This window comes from Scyliorhinus canicula, chromosome 10, assembly GCF_902713615.1.
Source record: "Scyliorhinus canicula chromosome 10, sScyCan1.1, whole genome shotgun sequence".
Lineage (NCBI taxonomy): Eukaryota > Metazoa > Chordata > Chondrichthyes > Carcharhiniformes > Scyliorhinidae > Scyliorhinus > Scyliorhinus canicula.
Genome location: NC_052155.1, coordinates 176,367,476 through 176,391,577, shown reverse-complemented (window position 1 = coordinate 176,391,577; position 24,102 = coordinate 176,367,476). Strand labels below are relative to the sequence as shown.

Below are 24,102 nucleotides of genomic sequence, written 5' to 3'. Positions count from 1 at the left end.
CAGCATTTGGCCATTTACTTCAGAAACTGTGGAGGAAACAAGCTTTCAAACTGGCAACAAAATCTGCTATGCTCATAGCTGTGGTAATATGTGGATGCCCATGAGACACAGACCACCTCCTCCAGGGTAGGGAATTTGATGGGCTCCAATTGGTATGTATTTGGAACATCATGAGTATCAAATAGGACAAAATTCCTAACATCGTGGTACTTCAAAAAGCAGCTCGGGTGGAGTGGGCATGTAGTACATATGAGTGACAACAAAACCCCTAATGCAGTCATATATTCACAACTTAAACTTGGGACACCTGCGAGGTAGTTCAAAATTAAGACTCATGGAATCCTTGGAAGACAAACCTCCAGAATAAGGCGCGCTCACCACAGACTTGGAGAAAAGTGCATAAGAAAGAACTCCTGGAGAGCAAGTTATTTCCTTTAAATAGCAAAGAATGAAGGCAGCAAACGACTTGTCTGGAGTTAGTACATTCATCCCATGTCTGCGTGGGTTTCCTCCCACAGTCCAAAGATTTGCAGGTTAGGTGGATTGGGCAAGCTAAATTTCCCGTTAGTGTCTAAAGGTTAGGTGGGGTTTTGGAATAGGGCGGGGTTGTGTCTATTACCTTAAGTCACCTCTTCACAAAATTCAACAAGATTTGGCAGGCATGACCGACCTATGAATCCATGCTGGCTCTCCCTGATTAACTGAAATTTTTGATGTGTTCAGTTACCCTATACTTGATTATAGACTCCACTAGTCTGTAATTCGCTGGTTTTCCTCTTTTGTCCTTCTTTAAAAAACGGAGTGACAATTTTCCAATCCAGAGGGTCAACCCCTGAATCTAGGGAAATCTGATATCTAGGGCATCTACAGTATGCTCCTCTACTTCGTTTAACACTCTTGGATGGAAACCATCAGGTCCTGAGGATTTGTCACTCTTTAGTTCCATTAATTTCCTCATTGTTAATGTTTTACTTGCATTAATTTTATTTAGTCTTTGACCCTGATCCACAATTAATACCCTCGGGCATTCCGGCAAGCTATCCTTTTCTACTGTAAAACCTGAGGCTAAGTAATTATTCAACATCTCTGCCATTTCCCCATGGTTATTGACAATATCCCCACTTTCAGACTCTAGCAGGCTAACATTGTTCCAGACCCTTTATGTAACTATAAAACGTCATTTTATTAATTTTGATGTCCCTTGCAACTTTCTTTTCATAATCCCTTCTAGAAGCTCTTATAAGCTGCTTTGTGGCCCTTTGCCAGTCTTTGTATCTTTCCTATTATGTAGTATTTGCACCATTTTTTGCCTTTTTCTAAGCCCTTTCTTTATTCCTTATCTCTTTAGTTGCCCATGGTTGTTTTTTTTTTCTGTGAAGTGGAGCTTTTCCCACTCAGCGGTATAAACTGGTTCTCTATTGCATTAAATGTTTCTTTAAACATTTCCCACTGTTCTTCAGTGTTTTATCCATTCGCAGATTTCCCCCATTTACTGTGGATAAGCTGTGTCTCATATCATTAAAGTCGGCCGTATCTAAATCTAAAATTCTAGTAGCTGATTTATGCTTTTCACGTTCAAACATTACATTGAACTATCATGTTATGATCACTATTTGTTAAATGTTCACACACAATTAGGTTACTAATTAAATCTGGCTCATTACTAAATCCAATATTGCTTGTCCTCTTGTTGCATCCAGGACACATTGATGTCGGGAAATTATTCCTAACTAACAATCTATGTTAAAGTTAAAATCTACTCTTTGCGACACACTTGCCTAATTTCTGAATTTATACAACCTAGCACTCCAGAGCGGCTAACAGGGGTCTATATACAACACCTATCACAGTTTTTGATCGTTCATTATTCCTCAATTTTTAAAAATTCATTTACGGGATGTGGGCATCGCTGGTTAGGCCAATATTTATTGCCCATCCCTAGTTGCCCTTCAGAAGGTGGTGGTGAGTTCCATCCACAAGGTTTCCACCAGATGCTTTCCTTTCATTATGTCCTCTCTTACCAATGAATTGATTCTGCTTCTAATCAGTAAGGCTACTATCCCCCTGCCATTTTCCCTATCCATCCTGTCAACCTTATAACCTGGTATATTAAGTTCCCAGTCCTGACCATCCCACAGCCATGTCTCAGTAACAGCTACTATATCATAATTTCAAATTTGAATTTGTGTCTGCAACTCATTTAGTTTATTCCTTACACTCTGTGCATTTGTTTATAGAACTCTTATGTGGGTCATGCACTCTAACCTGTCCCTCAGCACAGATGCATTACTCATCCGTTTATTATTTCTCTCTTCTGGTTTAATCAATATATTTCTTATATTAGTTTTGCCATTACCTGCTGACCGGAAGTAGGATTTACCCTCTGTCCTGTGACTTGTTTTTGAAACTGTATCTATCGACTTCCCAGAGGCCTCCCCCGCAATTGAGAGTTTAAAGTCCTTGTGACCACCCTATTTAACCTTTCTGCTAGGACACTGGTCCCAAACTAGTTCCGGTGGAGCCTGTCCCAATTGTATGGATCCTTTCTGTCCAAATACTTATGCCAGTACCCCACGAAATGGAACCTCTCATTCCCAAACCGCCCCATAAAAACATGTTTACTTAGCTATTTTTCTCATCCTTATCCCGAGGTAATAATCTAGAAATTATAACCCTTGAGGACCTGTTCTTTAATTTTGATCCGAGTTCCTGAAAGTCCCCAAACAGTAGTTTGTCCCAATGTGGACAACAATACCTGGATCCCTCCCCGCCCTCTCCAATATCCTTTCAAGCCGGTGAGAGATGTATCTCATCCTGGCACCGGGTAGGCAATATACCATGCGGGACTCTCTGTCTTGCTTAAGGGCGCTATCAGTACCCCTGGTTATGGAATCCACTACCACGTCTTTTTGCTCCCCCCACTTGAATAGCCTCCTGTACCACAGTGCAGTGGTCTGTGTGTCCAGCCTCCCTACAGTCTTTTCCCACATCCACACAGAGAGCAAGTACCTCATACTTTTGGACAAGGTCAAGAGCTGAGGCTTCTCCAATGCTAAATTCAGGATCCCTCCATCTGCCTCACTTGCAGTCACACCCTCCTGTCCCTGACCACTGGCCAAGATTGATGTACTTAACTGACTTGGTTTGGCTGCCTGAAACACAGGCTGCCTGAAACTCTCCTCCTCCTTGTGGCACAGTGTCCAAAGCTCAAACTCCAGCTTATCAACTCTGAACTGAAGTTCCTTGAATTACAAACACTTTCTGCAGATGTGGTCACCGTGGCTTGCAATGGCATCCACCAGCTCCCACATAACCACAGCTACAACAAATCGCCTGCACTGCCATCGCTAGTTCAGTTAATTAGGTTTTTTAATACAGTTAAACTATTCTCAGTCCCTTAATTATAATACATTTTTATAAATTTACTGCTATTTAATATTAGTCCCCAAATGTAGATTCCTTACCAGCCATTCAGCTCACCGTTTCCCTGTGACGTCACTTTGAAGCCACTTTCCCTTTCCCTGCTGTTTTAATTCACCTTGCATTCTTTATCCTGTGTCTTTGCCGCTCTCCTTGCGCTCTTACATCCCAGATCCTACTTAGCAAAGTCTGTATAAACCCTGCCTAAAAGCTGGCCTAAAAGTCACCTTTTTCCAACCCAAACAGTAACTAAATTAAAGAAAGACTAAACTTTAGATAGAAATTAACCCTTAAAATGCCCTAAATGCCCAAAGCAGCATTCAGTGGCGACAAAGTATGAGCTACTCAAAGAGAGTCAGTTTGGATTTGTGAAGATTATAACATGCCTGGCTAATATATTTAACTTTTTTTTTTTTTTTTTGCAGATATCACTATCATGATAGATATGCATGCTGCCAATGTGGATCAACGGAATTTCCCAAAGTGATAGCTTGCTACTTCATTTCCTGCTCTGTCACTACTAACTCCACACTTCACTAATATAGATTTATTATTGAAAAGAGGGAGTTGAGTACATAAAAATTAATCCATTTTTTAATAATTGCAGTGGGTTTGGTACTTGTGCTTGACTTCTGGGGCTCAGCATCAAAACCAACCCAGACTGATGAGAAGAAATTCACCTGTTAACTGAAGTTCCTACATGAAACTTATTTGGACAAACCCAATGCAGCTTGGAGAAACCCAATCCAGTTTCTGGGGGCACAGACACACTGCAGAGAACTGGCATTCTCACTGAAGCCACTGATGTGCAAAATGAACAACTAGCAAATTGACAAGAGTGAAAGATGCACTTAACTGAAGCAGAGGTCCACTTCTAGAGACAAAACAGAATGGATCACAATTTACTGTTTCAAAAAAAAACAGGTTAAAAACACTCACCTTTCTTTATGCGTAAAGTGGATAGCAACTTTGTGTATTGAGGCGCAGTTAAATATTCAAAGTACGCAATGATATTGTACACAATTACCTGTGATATGCTACTCTGCTGTAAGCTGCATGGAAATGGCATTTCACTGTCCAGTTCCCTGTTCAAATTTGTTCAACATTTGACATAAAGTTCCTGTACCTGGGCCGTTGATATGGACTAAAATCACCACAAGAAGTTAGTGGGCACACAGTGGGCTAAACAGCTGGCTTGTAATGCAGAACAAGGCCAGCAGCACGGGTTCAATTCCCGTACCGGCGTCCCCGAACAGGCACCAGAATGTGGCGACTAGGGGCTTTTCACAGCAACTTAATTGAAGCCTACTTGTGACAATAAGCGATTATTATTATTATGTGTTTACCTCAGTCTAAGTACCCTTTTTAATGGTGTGATTATTTACTGTTACACAACCTCTCTGGCACTGAAAATGAACTTTGACAAGTGTGGATTCTCATTCTTTAACCTTCTAATTGTTGTTGAAGATGTTTTTTTCAATACTTACAATTTATTTTACTATTTCTTTGTCTCTTTTTTTCCTCTCTCAACCCAACTTTTCTTTCCCTCTCTAACTGCTTGTTCTGTTTTGATTTGATATTGAATTATTCCAACTTGCTCTTCTTGGTTCAGACTTAGCACTGTTCACTCACAATTCTTCAATCTGACTGGTTACGGTTAAGGAGGTGTACAGTTGTTTGCACCACTCACGGGGCCCTGATGCCCCATGAAGGTAACTGCAATTTTAATCTTCTGCTAACAGAAACTTGCCAAGCAAAAAGCTCACAGAAATTAAGTGGGCAAAAGCAAGCTAAACAAATAGCACCTGACTTTTGCATTACCAGGAGGAAACAGCAACGGAGTCAAATGAAAATAAACCATCAAGTCAAGCCTAGGGCGATTTTGTCAAGATTAAATCTTTGATGTATGGTGGGTATAATTTGTGTGGGTGGTTTTAATATTTATGCCATACGTGGGTGTCATAGTGGATGACGAACTGCAGTCTCATGATTAAACTGCAGAAGCTCCAGTGCTACTGTTCCATATGGTTTGATTTGAAAAGATTTGGCTTGATTTTATATTTCACCACTCTACATCTCTCAGATAATTATAAATGAGAAAATCCATTCGCCCCATCTTAGTTCATCCATCTAGAAGGACTTAAAAGTCTCTAGATGGCAGAATACAATTGTTTCTTAAATGATTTCAGGGAATTCTCTTTTAGGACTATCTGGAAGTGTAGGTGCCATGTATTGATAACTCTGGACAGCACGGTGGCGCAGTGGTTAGCACTGTTGCCTCGTGGCACTGAGGACCCGGGTTCGATCCCGGCCCCGGGTCACTGCCCGCGTGGAGTTTGCACATTCTCCCCGTGTCTGCATGGGTTTCACCCCCACAATCCAAAGATATGCAAGTGAGGTGGATTGGCCACGCTAAAGTGCCCCTTAATTGGAAACAAATATAATCAGGAACTCTAAGAGCATTGATAACTGTTTAGGTGAACTGCTTCCAGAAAGCTATCCTGAAATTACATTTTACTCACTTGAAAGTGTCCCTTTGTCTTATTCTTGCAATTCGATGAACATACATTTTCTAGATGACTTTTTTGTATCATCGCATACCTCCAAGGTTTTCTCTTGGATGCAGTGTTTCAAGGTTCAAAAGTACAAATTTAGCCCAGGTTTCTCCAATCTTTCCTCATAACACATGCTTCAATGCTATGTTCTCTCTGCTCTCGACACGGTCAATGGGGTTTCCCGCGACAGTGGTTCGCCGTCGGCAGGGCCAGAAAGCCCCGCCGGCGGGAATGGTAGGAAAATTTGGGCCTATATTTGGAGGCAAGTGAAATGCAGGAAAGACTAAAATTGCAAACTGTATTACGTAATGTATTGAACTATAAGTGTAAATTTCACTCATGAGAAACAGCTTTTAAGGTTAATATTCAATGCTTAATTATTTGGAATTTCAGGTCAGGCCCCTATTTTAATGCTGGATAGTCGGTTATATTCCATTGAATAACTCGAGTTCATTACTTCTGCTAGCTGCATAAAACTAAATTAATAACAAACACATCAGTTTTGCACATAATATTTATATTAAAGCTATTTTCTTAAAAGTACCAGTAGCTGTGAAGAGCAAACCTGACCGAAAAGTGAGGCACAAGTGTGTATTTCAAATAATGCATCACACCATTGTAACAATTCACCCAACTCTCATTGCAACAACTATTAGGAAATACAGTAGAATCTCAATTATGCATTTTCTCAACCATCTGCACGAACAAGCAAGTGTTAATTTTCAGCAACATTCCTGTCCATTTATCCTGCTGGCAAGAACAGTTAGTGCTGCACAGTTGATCTGTTGCCATGCAGCTGACTCGCCCATCTGCTTCTGACAACATAGAGAGAGTCAGTGTAAGCCATGGCCATCCTTGAACAGAGTCAATTGCTAAAGCTGCGCCCTTACGTCCAGCAATCCCACTTGCAGCTTCAGTGGCATTAATCTGGATGCGAGGGTCTGCTTGTTTAAATGCATTTTCATCTACACAAATGCATAAAAGCAAGCAGAGTCTTCAAGTCTTCCTCTCTGCTGAAAGTACTGCACAGCTGGCGCTGAGCTCACATTACCTTTCAATTCCCAACTTAGTGATAGGCATTGGGAGCATTTCTGGCTGACTCAGTTTGGGGCAGGCTTCACAGCTAATGTGTGCATGGAATATCAGTAAACTGGAAGATCAGGTGAGTTTGCCAGCAGAATTGTCAAAGGAGGAGATGGGAAGAAACAGATTATTCAAAGTTTGGAATAGCAATTGAGAGTATTGTTTTGATGACTGTCCAGGAGTGAGAAGAGAAAGTCTTTTCTATGATAGCATATAGTAAAACCTCAATTATCTGCTATTAACTTTTTAACCTGGCCAAACAGCATTTTTATTACACAAAACATTTTTGGTGTTGGTACAAAAACTTCAGGGAGTTTAAAAGTCTGGTGAGATGAATAATTAAGTCTTTGTACAAATGACAGGAAACAGTTATTTATATTGTACTTTAAGGCAGCACGGTAGCATCGTGGTTAGCATAAATGCTTCACAGCTCCAGGGTCCCAGGTTTGATTCCCGGCTGGGTCACTGTCTGTGCGGAGTCTGCACGTCCTCCCCGTGTGTGCGTGGGTTTCCTCCGGGTGCTCCGGTTTCCTCCCACAGTCCAAAGATGTGCGGGTTAGGTGGATTGGCTATGCTAAATTGCCCTTAGTGTCCTAAAAAATAAGGTTAATGGGGGGGTTGTTGGGTTACTGGTATAGGGTGGATACGTTGACTTGAGTAGGGTGATCATTGCTCGGCACAACATCGAGGGCCGAAGGGCCTGTTCTATGTTCTATGTACTTTGTTATGGTCATTTTTCTAAACTTTTTCAGCCATAGTTCAATAATAGCACTCTGACGCCTAGTCAGAAGGCATGGGTTCAAGGCTTGCCCCAGAACCCTGAACATATGTTCCACACTGGCATCTCAGTACGTTACTGAGAGTGTACCTCACTAGATATCATCACTCGGTTAAGATTTTCAACCAAGACCCAGGTTACTCTCTCAAGTGGGTGCAAAATATCCCAAAGGCAGCTGTGAAGAAGAGCAGGAGAGGTCTCAATATGCTGGCTAATAATTATCCCTCATCTAATATAACGATAATAGATTATCTGGTCACATTGCACCTTATTGGTGCTGTGTGCAAATCGGCTTGTGTGATTTCCTACATGAGAACAATGACTAAAACTTCAAAAACACTTCATTTGCTTTAAAGTGCTATTAGACATCCCAAGGTTGTGAATGGTGCTACATAAATGCAAGTGCTTCTTTTCTCCTATATAGGGATTAAACATGCACAAAATTGTAGCACAATGATGGACATAACCTTGTTTCGAACAGAAATAAAGAATGGGTTTAGAATCCAAGTAATGGAGTAAAATGAATACATTCGTCACCCAGCCGGCCAATGCAAAAGACTCTAGTTTTTGTAATGTTCAATGTATTTCGGGAAACATCCTTACTAATTAAATATAATGAGAAACAAACTTACAACTACAGGTCGTAGCATGGAGACAAAAGCACAGAAGCGACTGCGTTCTTCAATGAGGGCTCTACGGACAGCTTGTTTTTCTGTCTCTTCCAGAAGAAGATATTTATCATTTACATCTTGCAAAGCACTCTCCAGCTGGGGTTGAATATCTCCTTTTCCTGAAAAGAGAGAAATAATTATCAATTTCAAACAAATAAATTAATGGCCTTCATCTTTTCTCTTCGCCTTCCTAGAATATTAACAAAACCAAAAAAATCCTCTGAACACCCAGCAGGGCAGGTTAATGTTTCAGGAATAGAGCCATTCCTTTTGATCAAGTCCACACCTGAAACGTTACTTGGTCTGTTCTTTCTCTGCATGTCGACAAACATGAGGATTTTTAGCGGCTGCTGGTTTTGTTTCATATTTCCAGACTCTGCAGTATTGTGTTAATTAAATCAAAATATATTTGGGATGAAATCTTGTTCCTCCCTGATCAACAATTTCAGCCTGTAAACTACCCGCCTCCCTTCTTTATTTCCTTTACTTTGCATGTTTCAGTTTTTCCTCTTATTTTCGCTTTCAGACAGTGGCACATTTTTTCTAGGCACCTCTTGTTTCTTTTTTTGCCCTATCACCATTCATTTCCTTTTACCTCATAAGAGATTCTGTCTCCCCTATTGGCTTCCGGTGGCGTCATGTAGAAGACCAGTCGCACACGAGATGGCTCCCACCAGAAAACTTTTATTTGAGCCGTTTTCACCCAATTTTGGGGAGAGATTTGGGCTGGAGTTTGGTTTGATTATTGAGTTAAGATTCCCACATCAAAGGGATGTCCAATAAATACCAGACGAGGCAGCAGAAAAATAAGGAAACGTCGCCGAACTTGGAAGCCTCAAGAGCTCTGTGAGCAAAGCGGCAGAGGCTCCTGCAGTATCGGTGGCTACTCGACTGACCACGGAGATGCTTACAGGATCCAAGCGGGGGAACTTGAGAAATGATCTTAAAAATGAGCAATTATGGTTTTGTAAAGGGCAAATTCTTCTTTAAATTTCAGATACTGTGTGAGAAGAAAAATCTAAGATGTACACGCAATCTTCTGAAAATAGTTTACAACTTTATACAGATAGTTATGGGCATGGAGCCAATTCAATTTATAAATTCTCTTCTACAATTGTGTGTTTTGCAATATTCCTGCTTTCTCTGCTAAGTGTTCGGACTTGGTACTAAGATTTATAAATAAACTAGGCTATCAGACACTGAGTTGTTTTCATTTCTTCTTTGAATTTGCAGCCTATGAACAATTATTTTTGTGAACAATTATTTTTGTTATGTAGACCATAAACAGCATTTTAGTGCAGTGCTACAGACCAAGTAAACAAACACTACTGACGAGAAAGCTGAATAAATTGGTGCCATTGTCCTTGACTAGCTTTCCTTTTCTTTACCCCCACCAAAATTTAAACAGAAATCCCCTTCATTTGGAGTATATCTGTTGCCAAAGTATTAAAATAAAATGTATTTTGGTTTTCCATACACAAGAGGGGCAAGATTTGCCACCCCCTCCAAATAAACAAACAGAGGTAAAACAAATATGCAGATGAAAATTTTATTACCAAATGAATGCTGCAGATTTGATTCTCAAATCTTGAGCATTGTAAATGTTTCATCTGATTTTCTGGTTTGCGCTACAGCCGAAAGTAATTATTTTAATTATTTCACACAATTTGCAACCAACTATTTGCTTTCGCATTGGACCAAATTATGCTTTTCTTGACCGTCAATGATGCCTACAGTTTTAAAAAACAATGCTTAAGTGATAAAACAATATTTAAATAACATATTCCAGTGGGTCCGAAAAAGCCTACATTGGCAGAAATAAAATGTCCAAATTTGTGCTACTTACCTTACTATTTCAGGAAATAACACTTGTTTGCATTCAAATATTCTTAGATGTTCAGTAAATTAGAAAGGATAATGGACCTGGAGAGCTTTTCAGTAAAAGGTCTAATACATTCAATTACATAAATGCCATCTTTCATAATATGAGGCCAATTTCAGATTTCTTATGCAGAAATATCAAAACTGATCATGGACCAGATTATAACGCTGTTAAAAATGCAAACTTGTGCCCGCTTCCCAACCTGTAATCCATCACGAAACACCAAAAGCATCCCTCATGTTTTAAGTATATGAATAGTCATAAACTTGGACAAGACATCAGTAACATGCGGAATTAATGTTACAAATTATGGTGCCTCTATAATGCGATCACCAGTACAATAATACTTCAGTGCACATCTACTCACAAAACATCAAGATAGTGCAGTAGGAACAATTAACCACGAACAAGGCTACTACACAGAGGTTTACTTTGAGGGGTGGGAAGTGTGATGGGAGAATAAAAGGAAAACATCAACTACAGGTACAGGGGTGTTTCAGCTCCCTTTGCCTCGTAGAACCAATCTAAATGGAGATGGGTTCAAAGCAAACCCACTCATAACAGCAAAACGATTTGGTTGAATGACAAATAGATAGTGAGACTATATTTACTTCTGAATTGGCTGAGCTGAAACAAATAAGATTGGTAGCGTTGTATGCTATCCATTGGAAAAATAAATTTGCCAGGCAGGAAGATTTGTAAAGGATTATGATGCTAGTGAGAATACTTTCTATCCTAACGCTATTCCTGCCCAAAAATTCCCCTCTTCCTCAGATTATCACAGCACAAAAATTCCTCTCTTCCTCAAATTATCACAGTAAAGTTGCAGACTCCTCTTCAGTTCCACTATTAATGCTCGGCAGATCTTTTGTTTCAAACATTAACATTTCTACTACTTATATGGCATTTTAAAATTGGGCAATAGTTTGTAGAAGTTGTAATTCTTCGGTCATCAATAAAATATGCTCTTCTAAATGTTTTGAAAGGCAGTCATTAGACCATGTTGTAACTTTTTAATTACATAAATCATTAAACGATGTAAACATCAATGGTTTTGAACTGTAGCCATTGTAGAATTATCTTTCTCGTCTCACTTTTACTGGAATATTTTATTTCTCAATTTTCCATAATACAAGATGCTCATATAATGAAAGGTAAGACCAAGCAACAAACTTTAGCCGACAACTCTCAGACTATGTAGAATTCATCCCTGGCATCAGAAAGATTTAAATCAAGTCTCTGCATGTTGTTTCAGCGTATGGATTGAATTGGATTTGTTTATTGTCACGTGTACCGACATACAGTGAAAAGTATTTTTCTGCGAGCAGCACAACAGATCATTAAGTACATGGAAAGAAAAGGGAATAAAAGAAAATACATAACAGGGCAACACAAGGTATACAATGTAACTACATAACACCGGCATCAGATGAAGCATACAGGGGTGTAGTGTTAATGAGGTCAGTTAATAAGAGGGTCATTTAGGAGTCTGGTAACAGCAGGGAAGAAGCTGTTTTTGAGTCTGTTCGCGCGTGTTCTCAGACTTCTGTATCTGCTGCCCGATGGAAGAAGTTGGAAGAGTGAGTAAGCCGGGTGGGAGGGGTAAAGCCGGGTGTGAGGGGCAATATGCAAACTCGGGCGTAGTTTCTCTTCTGTCCAAGTCTCAAGTCCTTGTGGTTTTGATGTTATATCAAAAGCATTTTGTGGAAATGACATCAAAATTCAAAATAGAAAATAAAGCAGTTTCAAACGTCAGACTGTTTGGAATTAGATGATCTCTGATGGAAGAAGCACAACTGGTCTCAGCACTGCGGTGTTTGGAAGCTGAAATTTAGTTAAGCATTCTCATTATTCATCGCGATTCTGTGAGAAATGTATATGCAGGTGAGAGATGAAAAAATTATCAGACTCTGGAATGGTTCCTGCAGATTGGAAGGTGGCAAATGTAACCCCACTATTTAAGAAAGGAGTTAATAGCCTCTATTTTCCTCCCTTAGGTCAGATTGTTGACTCTTGGGTTTATAGGCTTATACCTCTCTCCTGGTGGCAATAATGTACTAATGTCACAAAACACAAGTTCTCCTTGGCCTATTATTCAAAGTCCCTTTGAGAAAGGATGGCTAGAGGGTGGGAAGTTAGTCAAATATAGGCTGATGACTCCCAAATCTTTCCCAATGTTAGCCGAACATCCGTCGTAGGGAAAATGCTAGAATCTATAATAAAGTATATGACAAGGGGACACTTCGAAAATAATGATAAGAGTGAACAGAGTTAAAATTGATTTATGAAAGGGAAAATCATGTTTAACAAACCTAGATATGGGGAAATCAGTGGATGTGGCATTTTAGAAAACGTTTGATAAGGTTCCACACAAGAGGCTCAAGGGCACATGGCATTCGGGGGAATATACTGGCATGGATTGAGAACTGTTTAATGGACAGAAAAGAGAGGAGGACTAAATGGATAATTTTCAAGTTGGCAGGCTGTTTCTAGTGGTGTACTGTAAGGATCTGTGCTTCGGTCCCAGCTATTCACAATCTGGATCAATGATTAAATGTTATATTTCCAAGTTTGCAGCTAATACAAAACTAGGTGGAAATATAAGAAACAAGTTCATAAGATATAGGAGCAGTATTAGGCCATTCAGTCCATCGAGTCTGCTCCGCAGTTGTGGAAGGATGCAAAGTATCTTCAAAAGGGTTTGGAGAGATTTTTAAAAAGTGGGAAACATTTGGCAGATGGAATACAATGGGGATAAATATGAGGTTTCCCACTTGGATAGGGAAGACACAAATGGAGAATATTCCTAAATTACACAAGGCTGGGAAGTGTTGTACTTCAAAGGGACTTGGGTTCATGAGTTTTTGAAAACGAACATTCAGGTACAGCAAGTAATTAAGTCATCAAATGGTATGTTGGCCTTTATTACAAAAGGATTTGAGTATAGGTATAAAAACAGCGCCTTGGCGAGACCACACCAGTTTTGGTCTCTGAACCAAGGGAAATGTGTACTTGCCATAGAGGGAGTGTAACCAAGGTTCACAAAACCAAGTCGAGAACCAGGGGAGAAATTATCATTGGATATGGGAATAATACAGAAAAATGGTGTTGAAGTAAAAGATCAGCCTTGATCTCACTGAATGGCAGAACATGTTCAAACAACTGAATAGCCAACTCCTGCTTGCTTTTCTTATGCCCTTATCATAGAATTATAGAATCTCTGCAGTGCAGAAGGAGGCTATTCGGCCCATTGAGTCTGTACTGACCCTTGGAAAGAGTACCTGCCTATGCCCACACCCCGACCCTATCCCAGTAACACCACCTAACCTTTTGGACATGAAGGGGAAATTTAACATGGCCAATCCACCTAACCTGCACATCTTCGTAAAGTGGGAGGAAACCAAACCAACTATGACATGGGAAGAAAGTGCGATCCTCACACAGACAGTCACCCGATGTTGGAATTGAACCCGGGTCTGTGCCGCTGTGAGGCCGCCACCGTGCCATCCTGAGTTAGAGTTGGCTGTCATGTTCCAAACAGCTTGCTGAAACTCAAGGTCAGGCATGCATAATTGGCAAGGTACTGTACAAAAGTCACTGGTTGACACCTAATACAACTGTGCCCAAGCCAGTGCCTGGGCAGGGGAAGTAAAGGTAAGGGGAAATTGTCCTAAAGTCAGATGAGAAATAACTTTGACCACTGAAGCTCATCCCTCTAGTACATTAACCGCTGCATGATAATAAAGTAATTGTAATTTAAATACTATTACATGATATAGTCTATTTTGTGTCGCTTGGGTGATTATTCTCACCATCTAAAGTATTTTTCATGATTTTGTTCCAGAACTCATTCATTCCCATTTTTGTTTTTCTGGTTCTACTTCATTGGTGTCCCCTGAAATAATTTGAGTTTGCCGGTCTACAATTTGAAATTGGGTAATTTGATGTGGTTTGCGTTTGACCTTTCTGGACTATAAAGCTTCAGTTTTAATTATAACCCGTCCCCTTCATATCTGGAATGAAGTCTTGCAAGTTTCTGTCTTTTCTGCGTTACATGATCAAAAGTGCACGGAACATGATTTAACATAACTTCTAGAGCCTCAGTATTATTTTGAGATATATTCTAACATTGAAATGCCAACCTTGGTTTAGTGGTGGCATGTCACATCTGTTTCTCTCCAAATGGACTCTTGGACAACCCTTACGCCCATTACCTAACACCATTATTTAGTGGCCATACCTTCAGGCATCGAGGTCCCAAACTTGAATTCACTGTTCCCAATATCGTTATTTGCCTTAGCATCAATTTCTTTTTGAGCACAGATCTGTGAGATGTCTTGCAATGTTTTCTATGCTAAAGGCACTATACAAGTTGTTATGGTGAGATTAAGATCCACTCCAGGTCTTCAGCACATGAATTGAGGATGTTGCAGTTTTTAATCTGTTCACTACAAGACTTGTAAATGTTTCTTAACTTCAGTGTGCCTTATTATGCCCATTTGTAATGCCAATTAGTAATTAACCTAATTTGCTAACTTTTTAATTTAAAACATTTTTTAAATTAAAAATCAAGTGTTAGAAAACTGAAGTAAGCATTCCAGCAACTTTATGGTTTTTGCACACACAACAAATTTGATTAGGTTTCGTATTCCTTCCAATGTACAGCCGTCACTACCTATATTTCCTCCCTTAAATCAAATTGCTGACTCGAAAGGTTTTTAGGCTTATACCTCTCTCCTGGTGGCAAGATTGTACTAATGTGACAAATTCCCTTTGGCCTACTATTCAGAAAGTCCCTTTGAGAAAGGATGGCTAGAGGGTGGGAAAATAGTCAATTATAGGCTGATGGCTCCCAAACCTTTCCCAATGTCGTTTTTGAGCTAACTCTTGAAGTGCCAAAATATGTGTTGAATGTTATACCGCTTTGTGGTGTGGGGAATTTGAAGATGTGCGAGTAAATTTACTCTTGGAAGCTATGCTTGTCAGAAGAGCACACTGAAAATTCAGAAGCATGCATTAAGAGTTACAACATCATGAGCAGGGTGTATCTGAAATGTGTTTCTGGTATTTTTTATATTTGATCCTTTTTTTTATATTTCTTCTTGCGATGTGGGCTTCAATGGTTTGGCAAGCATTTATTGCCCATCCCCAATTGTCCTTGAGGAGGCAGGAGTGTGCTGTTTTCTTGAACTGCTGCCGTCCATGTGTTGCATGAACACCGACAGTGGTGTTAAGAAAGGAGTTCCAACATTTGGACCCACCAATAGTGATATAGTTCCAAGTCAGGATGTTGTATGACTTGGAGGGAAGTTTGCAGCTGGTCTTGTTCCCATGAATCTTCAGCCCTTGTCCTCTGGGCAGTAGAAGTTGCGAGTTTGGAAGGTATGAAGATTTGAATTTGAAGTGGACCTTACAACACTTAAACATATGATTAAGCTATGAGATTGTATAATTTACAGCTTGAAAATCTGTGTATAGCACATTCATACAAAGAAGTTCAATTCAAGTTTTTTGCTGATTGATGAATCATTTGTTACAAGCAAAGGTATATGTAACTGAGTAAAATTAAGAATCTACATCAAAATGATCGAGCAGCCAGTGGCAAGCATACGAGTAATAGCAATCTAACAGTTGATTTTTGAGATTCATATCGAGAGAGCCAGAATACAAGACCATGGATGTACTTCTAAGGCTATACAAGGCTCTGGTCAGACCCTATTTGGAGTACTGAGAGCAGTTTTGGGCCCTGTTTCTAAGGAAGGATGTGCTAGCCTTGGGAAGGGTCCAGAGGCAGTTCATAAGAGTGATCCCTGGAATGGAGAGCTTGTCGCATGGGGAATGGTTGAAGACTCTGGGTCTGTATTCGTTGGGAGTTTAGAAGGATATGGGGGGGGGGGGGGATCTTATTGAAACTTAACAGGATACTGCAAGGCATAGATAGAGTGGACGTGGAGAGGATGTTTCCACTTGTAGGAAAAACTAGAAGCAGAGGACACAATCTCAGACTAAAGGGACGATCCTTTAAAAAGAGGCGGAGGAATTTCTTCAGCCAGAGGGTGGTGAATCTGTGGAACACGTTTGCCGCAAAAGGCTGTGGAGGCCAAATCACTGAGCGTCTTTAAGACAGAGATAGATAGGCTCTTGATCAATAATGGGAACAGGGGTCATGGGGGAGAAGGCAGGAGATTGGGGGTGAAAAAAATATCAGCCATGATTGAATACCGAGCAGATTCGATGGGCCGAGTGGCCTAATTCTGCTCCTATGTCTTACGATTAAATCACATTTTTCAGATATCAAAATTGTGCGATGAATATAAATGCAAGTTTTTAAACTGTTAAGAAAAGCATCATTCTGAAATAAAATTCATAAGGAGAGTTAAATCCGTCACCATCATAATCCTTTACATATTGTATCAATAGAATTTTGACATATTCATTAGCAAACTTCTGGTGTTATTTAATCCCCAATTTCTCAAGTATTGCTAAAATGCAAATGTTTTCTAGGCAATGGTGTTCAGTCACATTGTAGATTAAAATATTTATTTCACTGCATTAGATTTACTTTTAATTAAGGTATAACAGAACAGATATTGCACAGTGTGCCACTCTTGTATTCATTTCAAAACAAAGGTGCTACTATAAGAACATTGAGATATTCAAAGACTCTTTGTGATGTGAAGAGGAGAGAGGCAAAGGGAAGAAACAGACTGGCAGTTACTGGTGAATATCATTTATACACATGTATCCCACAAAAAGGTTTTAATCACCAGCCAGCACGGTAGAGCTCAACTTACCAAAAACATCAGCTAGCAGAAGATATGGCACAGCAAAATTTGATACAAAAAGGAAAAAAGAATAAGTCAAACCAATCTTCATGGTGTTATGCACAATATCTGCATCGACTTCTGTGCCAATTCATAAATGTATATGCAAACCATACTTTATTTCAACAGAACAACAAGATTGTTGACTCAAGTTATATCTGTGCATGGTTACACTGTCCTACAAGGTTCCAAGTTAGTCACTGATGGTATATTGGTTTACAATCCGATGTAGAGTTAATAGAGGAATTAAAAATGTCCAATCAATTTTGTTGTACTCATGATATAGCCACTCATGGCGTTTTGGGCCAATTACTTTTTCGCGGATGCCAACAGTTAGATGACATTAATGTAACAAGGTAAGGATCAATATAGGAAAAATTATATGCAATAATGTGATAACAAGATAAAAGTCAAAAATGAATCATCCTTAAGACCCATATCACAATGTGTTAAATTTATCTTATCCTATTATTTAATTTTTTTTTTTAAACATAAAGCAGAAAATTAGAAAAGTTGTGGAAATTATTTCAACACAAGTTGACTTGAAAGAAAAGTAAAGATTCACTATAGCCATTTATACACATCACTTTTGATCAGCTGGTTCAGTATAAATGCACAAACGAATTAATGTTAATAAATAAAGGCTCTGATACTATTCTGCAAATGAAAGGGCATTTTATGTGACCATATATTCATTGAGTTAATATTTTCAGAACCACACATTTTCCAAATTTATCAAAAGCTTACTGCAAGTTTAAATTTCTATCAGTACAATATTAGAAGTTGCAGTTGTTAGGTATCCCCTAAAGATCAGAAAATATAGAACTGTAAAAACTTAAATGTAAAGGCTGATGCCCATTATAATTTATTCCAACTATAATTTACAATCTTTAATGCTAAACTGAGATTTGTTTATTTAAAGTTGTATAGCATGGATCTCAGCTGGGGTATTCCAGACACCACACTTTAGGACGGCTATGTGAGAAGTGCAGAGGAGACTTCATGGAATGGTACCAGGCATGAGGAACTTCAGTTACATGGAGAAACCAGGGAAGTTAGGGTTGCTCGCCCATATTTAATAGAGGTATACAAAATTATGAAGAGTTTGGATAAGCTTATGAAGGGCATGGACAGAGTGGATAGGGACAGCTTAGTTGAAGGGTCAGTCACGAGGGGACACAAATTCAAGGTGAGGGGCAGGAGGTTTAAGGAGGATTTTGAAGAAATTGTTTTCACCGAGAGGGTGGTGACGGTTTGGAATGCACTGCCCATGGAGGGTGATAGAGGGTGGTTGCCCCACATCCTTTAAAAAGAACCTGAATGAAAACTTGGCAAGTCATAAAATACAAGGCATTCAAGGCTATGTGCCAGGTGCTGGCAAATGGGATTAAGAAGGCAGGCCTGGTGTTTTTCTTGTGCCGGTGCAGACTTGATGGGCTGAAAGGCCTCTTCTGCACTATATTATTCTGTGATTCTGTGAAGATAATCAGGGAGAAACTGTATCCACTGACAGAAGGGTTAGTAACCAGGGGACACAGATTTAGGATAGCTGTCAAAAAACCAAGGAGCAAGGAAGGGCGAAGGAAACGTAAGCAGAATTTGAATTTGGAATTTTCTACAAGGATGGCAGAGACAGGTTTGATGTTAGCTTACCAAAAGCTATCGAATACATACTTCTGAAAATAAAAATTTTGTAGGGTCATGGTGAAAGAATAGGTAAGTGAGACTAATTGGACAGTTATTTCAAAAAGTTAGAACAGGCATGGTGTACTGAATGATTCCAACTTTGATGATTTCAAATTTTTCCTGCCAGTTAATTAATTCCAAGACTCAAATAGTCAAACTCAAACCCATTTGTAAAGCCACTTCTATGCTTCTAAACTGGGTCTCTTGATGGCCAGCAACAAAGAGGAGCAGTGGACACATATTTAATTGGAATCCAAACAAGCAATCAGGTTGCTTTTAAAACACTAAAGAGTAGTATCTTATTTTGGAGTAAGAGGAATAATTTAATTTCATAAGCAAAGATTGCAACCAAGTTAAACTGCCTACTGTGCATTTATCACAGGATTAAATTTATTTGTGACTTTCATCAGTTATTAAGGTACAACAGAGGAAACTACTTCTCGTAAAGTATTGTTGGTAGGCTGTGCTATCTTAGGAATGAGATGACATGGATCCATAGGCTCAAATCCTCACAACCTGTACTCTTGATCAGAAGGAGCTTCCATAGAGGCAGAATAGGCGTAACAAAACCAACCTCCTACAGCGTATTAAAGAACATGAAGAAAATCAGAGTGGCTGGTGTGATGAATGTATGAAATTTTTATATATATGTCTGTTGCAGCAATATTTTGTTAACATAACTTGGTGTAAAGGTATCCAGTTAATATGTCTTCTAAAGGTCTGACTAACAGGTTAACAGCTAGGCAGGCTGAGATGTCACTCATGGGAGGGGGTGGGTCTGTTTTAGTTTAGTTTACAACTCTAACCTGTGTGTTTTTAGTTCCATCTTAGAGTTCTGCTGGATTCTGAGGAAAGGAGTTGCGTTTCTCAGATTGACTTCTGAAAGCTTCTCTCTAAGGACTTTGTGAATAAATCTGTAAGCCACCAAGTTATATTTATATATTATTAATAAGTGGTATTTGACCTGTATGTGGATTTTGCTTAATTGAAATTTTAGAACGAGATGGGAAAGTAAGCTCAAAGACCTTTTATTTTAAAGAACTGTTTAACTATTAGTTGAAAAACTGTTATTTCATTGGATGTTAATGGGGTTAATCCTGTGTTAATAATAAAGCTTGTTTTAATACAAAAAATTCCTATTTGTCAGTGGAATCTCTCCTGGGACTGAAGTATCATTTCCTCAAAGTTTACAAATTGAAAAATTGTTGGGGTTTGTAGTCCGGTTTCCCAAATACAAATTTGCATCTGGTCTGGTAAGACCGGGAAATTTGGGTACAGGGAAGGGAATAGAATAAATTTCCAGTTTTGCAATGGGACAATGAACGTATTGAAATAACCAGAACAAATTTCTGCCTGTAACCCTCGAGAATGTTGTTCGTCTCTTTGCTATCAGAATCTGATCAACAGAGCTGACACAAAACTGCCATTTACAGGCTGCATTGAACATTTTTCAGCAGCCTAAGATATTGGGTCACTTTCAGGAAGAGAGTCTTCAAATTATTTTTTTGCATTGCTAACCCAGGCATTGTGTCAAATTTCAAACCACTGACAATTAGGGGAATTTTGCTAAATGCATCACATATTTAAATTAAAATATATTATATTGTTTGTAACCAATAAACGGGACCACTTCCTAAATCCAGAATATAGCACATTACATAATGCTGTAACTAAAATAAAGATCTAAAATGGATTTACACTTATTTTAGAAGGGGAAACCAGCAAACTACAGGCCTGCCAGTTTAGCACTAGTTTTGGTAAAGTCACTGATCATCAGGGACAGAATGATAGCATTTAAACATGCATGAGCTGATCAAAACATCACCAGACATGTGAAGGGTAGCATATGTCTGAAATGACTGGCAAGGAGCACAGGGATGTGTCCATGGTTATTATCCAGATAGATTTCCTGAAGGTTTTTAATAAGGTTTGCATGAGATTATCAGACAAAATGAGAGCATATGGAATTAGGAGATAACTTTAGAACATATTTGCAAAATGATGAGGAGGTAGGGCACAGTGGTGATAAATAGACTAGTGAAATGTGATATACAGGCACAGGATTTGATGGGAAAATAACGGAGAGTTTACCGCACACATCGTCATTTGTGTGTTTATTTAAAAAACAATTTTTAGGAAGAATGAGATACGCTAGGAGTTGCAAATAGCCACAAATAGCTGGATCATGTGCAGTGCTTTGCCAATTGCCTTGCAAAAATGCACTCCTGCTGTTAATCTCACCAGGGGTTTTAGGAAATTGCTGGATTTGCACCTTAAGTATGAATTACATTTGTTGCAGAAAGTCAGGAATGGCATCAGGTAACGCAAGGACACGTCTCATGATGAGATTTCTATTCCTGCAATGCCATCTAACTTTGGTGACTCAGGAAAGGAATTGCTGAAATTGGGGTCTCATCCCTGCAGGTGGCAAATTGTTCCATGCATTTTTTTTGTTATATAAAAAATGCTGATCTTAACAGTGATGCCCACATCCCATGAAAATGCTTTGCAGGATGTCAAGTTGAGGCTGTTTTAAAAGAGATCCCTGGCAAACATCACTCAACCGCCAACATGGAAAGACTTCAGTTTGAAATAAGCATTGTACAATAACCATACTACCAGATGAAAATATTTTGGCTTTGGACACAGAATATGACCCTCCTACTATGACAAAGTTCTTCTTGCAGATTAACCAGTTCCCCAAGAATCAAAGCTGAATAGTACAAGCACGAAAAGGAATACAAACAGGTAGATTTTGGGCTATGCAATTTGAGGAAATTTATTTGAATTACATTAGCAATGATCCTTCTATTTTTGTGGATGGGAAAGTGATAGAATTCCTGTTGCACTAGTTCACTCCTATTAAGTGGAGGGGCAAAAGAGATTCCTTAGCTATCACAAATAATTGTACATCCTGAAACAACGTACAAGGAGCTTCTGTTCTTCAGTTGTTGATCAAACAGTATCTATCCAAAGAAAAATGCCCTAAATGAACAGCAGAAAATGTTTCAATACCAGCAGAACTGCCAGAAACGTCAGTGCTTGACACCTGGACTATTTGAAGATTAATCTCCTATGCTCCTAAACCAACAGAGAAGCATCCATCACTATTTGGAATTGAAGAAAGTGAATGATGGGGACGGACCCATTGAAACATGCTCTCTGGAGCCCAAGACGAGAATTCCAGCGAAGGGAGGGTTGCAGTTGACAGTAGTGGAGAATTCATTCGGAGATTTCTCAACTAGAATGCCCAAAGGAACGCGTTAGATTGCACCATCTTAAAAATGAATTTGGGCGCAGGGTGGAGCATATTAAGGTGTACAAGAAAGTCCTTAAACATGGCTGCAAATTCAAAGATTGTGACCATGTCATCTATGTATCAGAAATATGCAGGGGATAGAGGGGTGAGAGTGTTCATTCCATCAAAAATGCATTTCCCATTGAAATCAACAAAAGTGCTGGCAAGCGCTGGATCTAGAGGAGATTCCATGGCTACCATCCACTTGGACAAACACGGTGCAATTAAAGCTGAACGAGTTGCTAAGTTCATAAGTTCAATGGATATGGGTTTAGAAAATGGCAGCATGTCTATATTGCCTCCAGGTGATAATTAAGAAATCCACTAAGAGTTCTCTACTACTGCCATAGACAAGCATCGTCAGTAATCTTGTAAATACGGCCCAAACCTAAAAACTTAACAGATAAATAAATTCACATCAAAGCTATCCTGCGGGACAATGGCTATCCTGATCAGATCATTATTCAATATGTGTCATGCAAACTCGCAAAATTAAAAACAAATCTTTTGTGGGATGTGGGCATCGCTAGCTAGGCCAGTATTTATTGCCTCTCCCTAATTTCCCTTGAGGGGGCACTGCTATGGATCTGGAGTCACAAAGGCCAGACCAGATAATGATGTTAAACTTCCTTCCCTACAGGATACCAGTGAACCACGTGGGTTTTTACGACAATCGACAATGGTTGCATTGTCACCATTAGATTCTTTTTTTCCAATTCTGTATTTTTATTGAATTCAAATTCAATAAATTCGAACCTGGGTCCTCAGAGCATTACCCCAAGTTTCTGGATAACTAATCCAGTGACAATAACACTATGCCACTGCCTTCCCTAAATAGGCCAAAGACCACCACCTCTAAACCTGAAAAAAATGTCCAGTCAACTTCAAATTACTCTGGAAAAGTAAAGTATCTCAATCTCAAGCCATTTCACGTTGCTACTCTGCAGTCGTTATGTGAGTGGTAGTTGTCATTAACAGGATGGTCCCGTCAGTCTAAAAAGACATTCTGCCTATCATACAACTGAGCAATGTCCTGCATAAATTTTGTTGCCCTAAGTAGACCATACTTCTCAGCGACTGGACCTAAGACACAGGAGCAGAATTAACCCATTCGGCCCATTGAGTCTGTGTGCCATTCAATCATGGCTGATATCCAAGGTAGGATGTGCTGGCCTTGGAAAGGGTCCAGAGGAGGTTCAGAAGAATGATGCCTGGAATGAAGAGCTTGTCATATGAGAAACAGTTGAGGACACTGTGTCTGTACACGTTAGGAGTTTAGGATGAGGGGGATCTTATTGAAACTTACAGTATACTGAGAGGCCTAGATAGAGTGGATGAGGAGAGGATGTTTCCACTAGTAGGAAAACTAGAACCAGAGGACACAGGCTCAGACTGAAGGGACGATCCTTTAAAGCTGAGATGAGGAGGAATTTCTTCAGCCAGAGAAAATGGTGACAACTAGAGCAACCATCTTGGTGGACCCTGAACATCCGGGAGTGCAGGGGTCCAGCCACACGAGAGTGACTGGCACGGACAGCTATCTTGGATGATCCCTGGACAAAGGGAAACCCTGGAACGCAGGGGTGCATCCAAAAAAGTATGGTTGATCCCCAGGGCGGTCCTCCAGGAGACACACCTGAGGGAGAAGCACCAACTGCAGCAACGAAGAACTGGTTGGGTCAGACATCCCAATCGTGTTACGGGACAAGGGCTAGGGGATTATCCATATTACTGAACAAGAGGATAGCATTCACGGCGACAGAGGCAGTTATGGACGGGGGGGGGGGGGGATCATGGTTAGTGGTGCTCATGGAAGGAGTGCCAGTAATCCTCGTGAACACGTACCCTCCCAACTGGGACGGTGTGGAATTCAGATAGAAAACCATGGCTGAAATCCCCGACAGA

At 39.7% G+C, this 24,102-nt stretch overlaps 1 protein-coding gene across 20 annotated transcripts in view; it reads right to left on the bottom strand.

The window, feature by feature from the left end:
* The window catches only part of LOC119972793 (protein MTSS 1-like), a 183,470-nt gene that overhangs the window by 22,593 nt on the left and 136,775 nt on the right, over positions 1-24,102 (bottom strand). For 12 of the 20 annotated variants that reach the window (XM_038810182.1, XM_038810188.1, XM_038810180.1 and 9 more), the window contains 2 exons: positions 17,184-17,195; positions 8,469-8,626 (listed from right to left, as the gene is read on the bottom strand). In XM_038810182.1, the coding sequence (XP_038666110.1) occupies positions 8,469-8,626; positions 17,184-17,195 (170 nt within the window). The remainder of the gene's footprint in view (positions 1-8,468; positions 8,627-17,183; positions 17,196-24,102) is intronic. The other 8 variants (XM_038810184.1, XM_038810194.1, XM_038810183.1 and 5 more) reach the window with 1 other exon arrangement.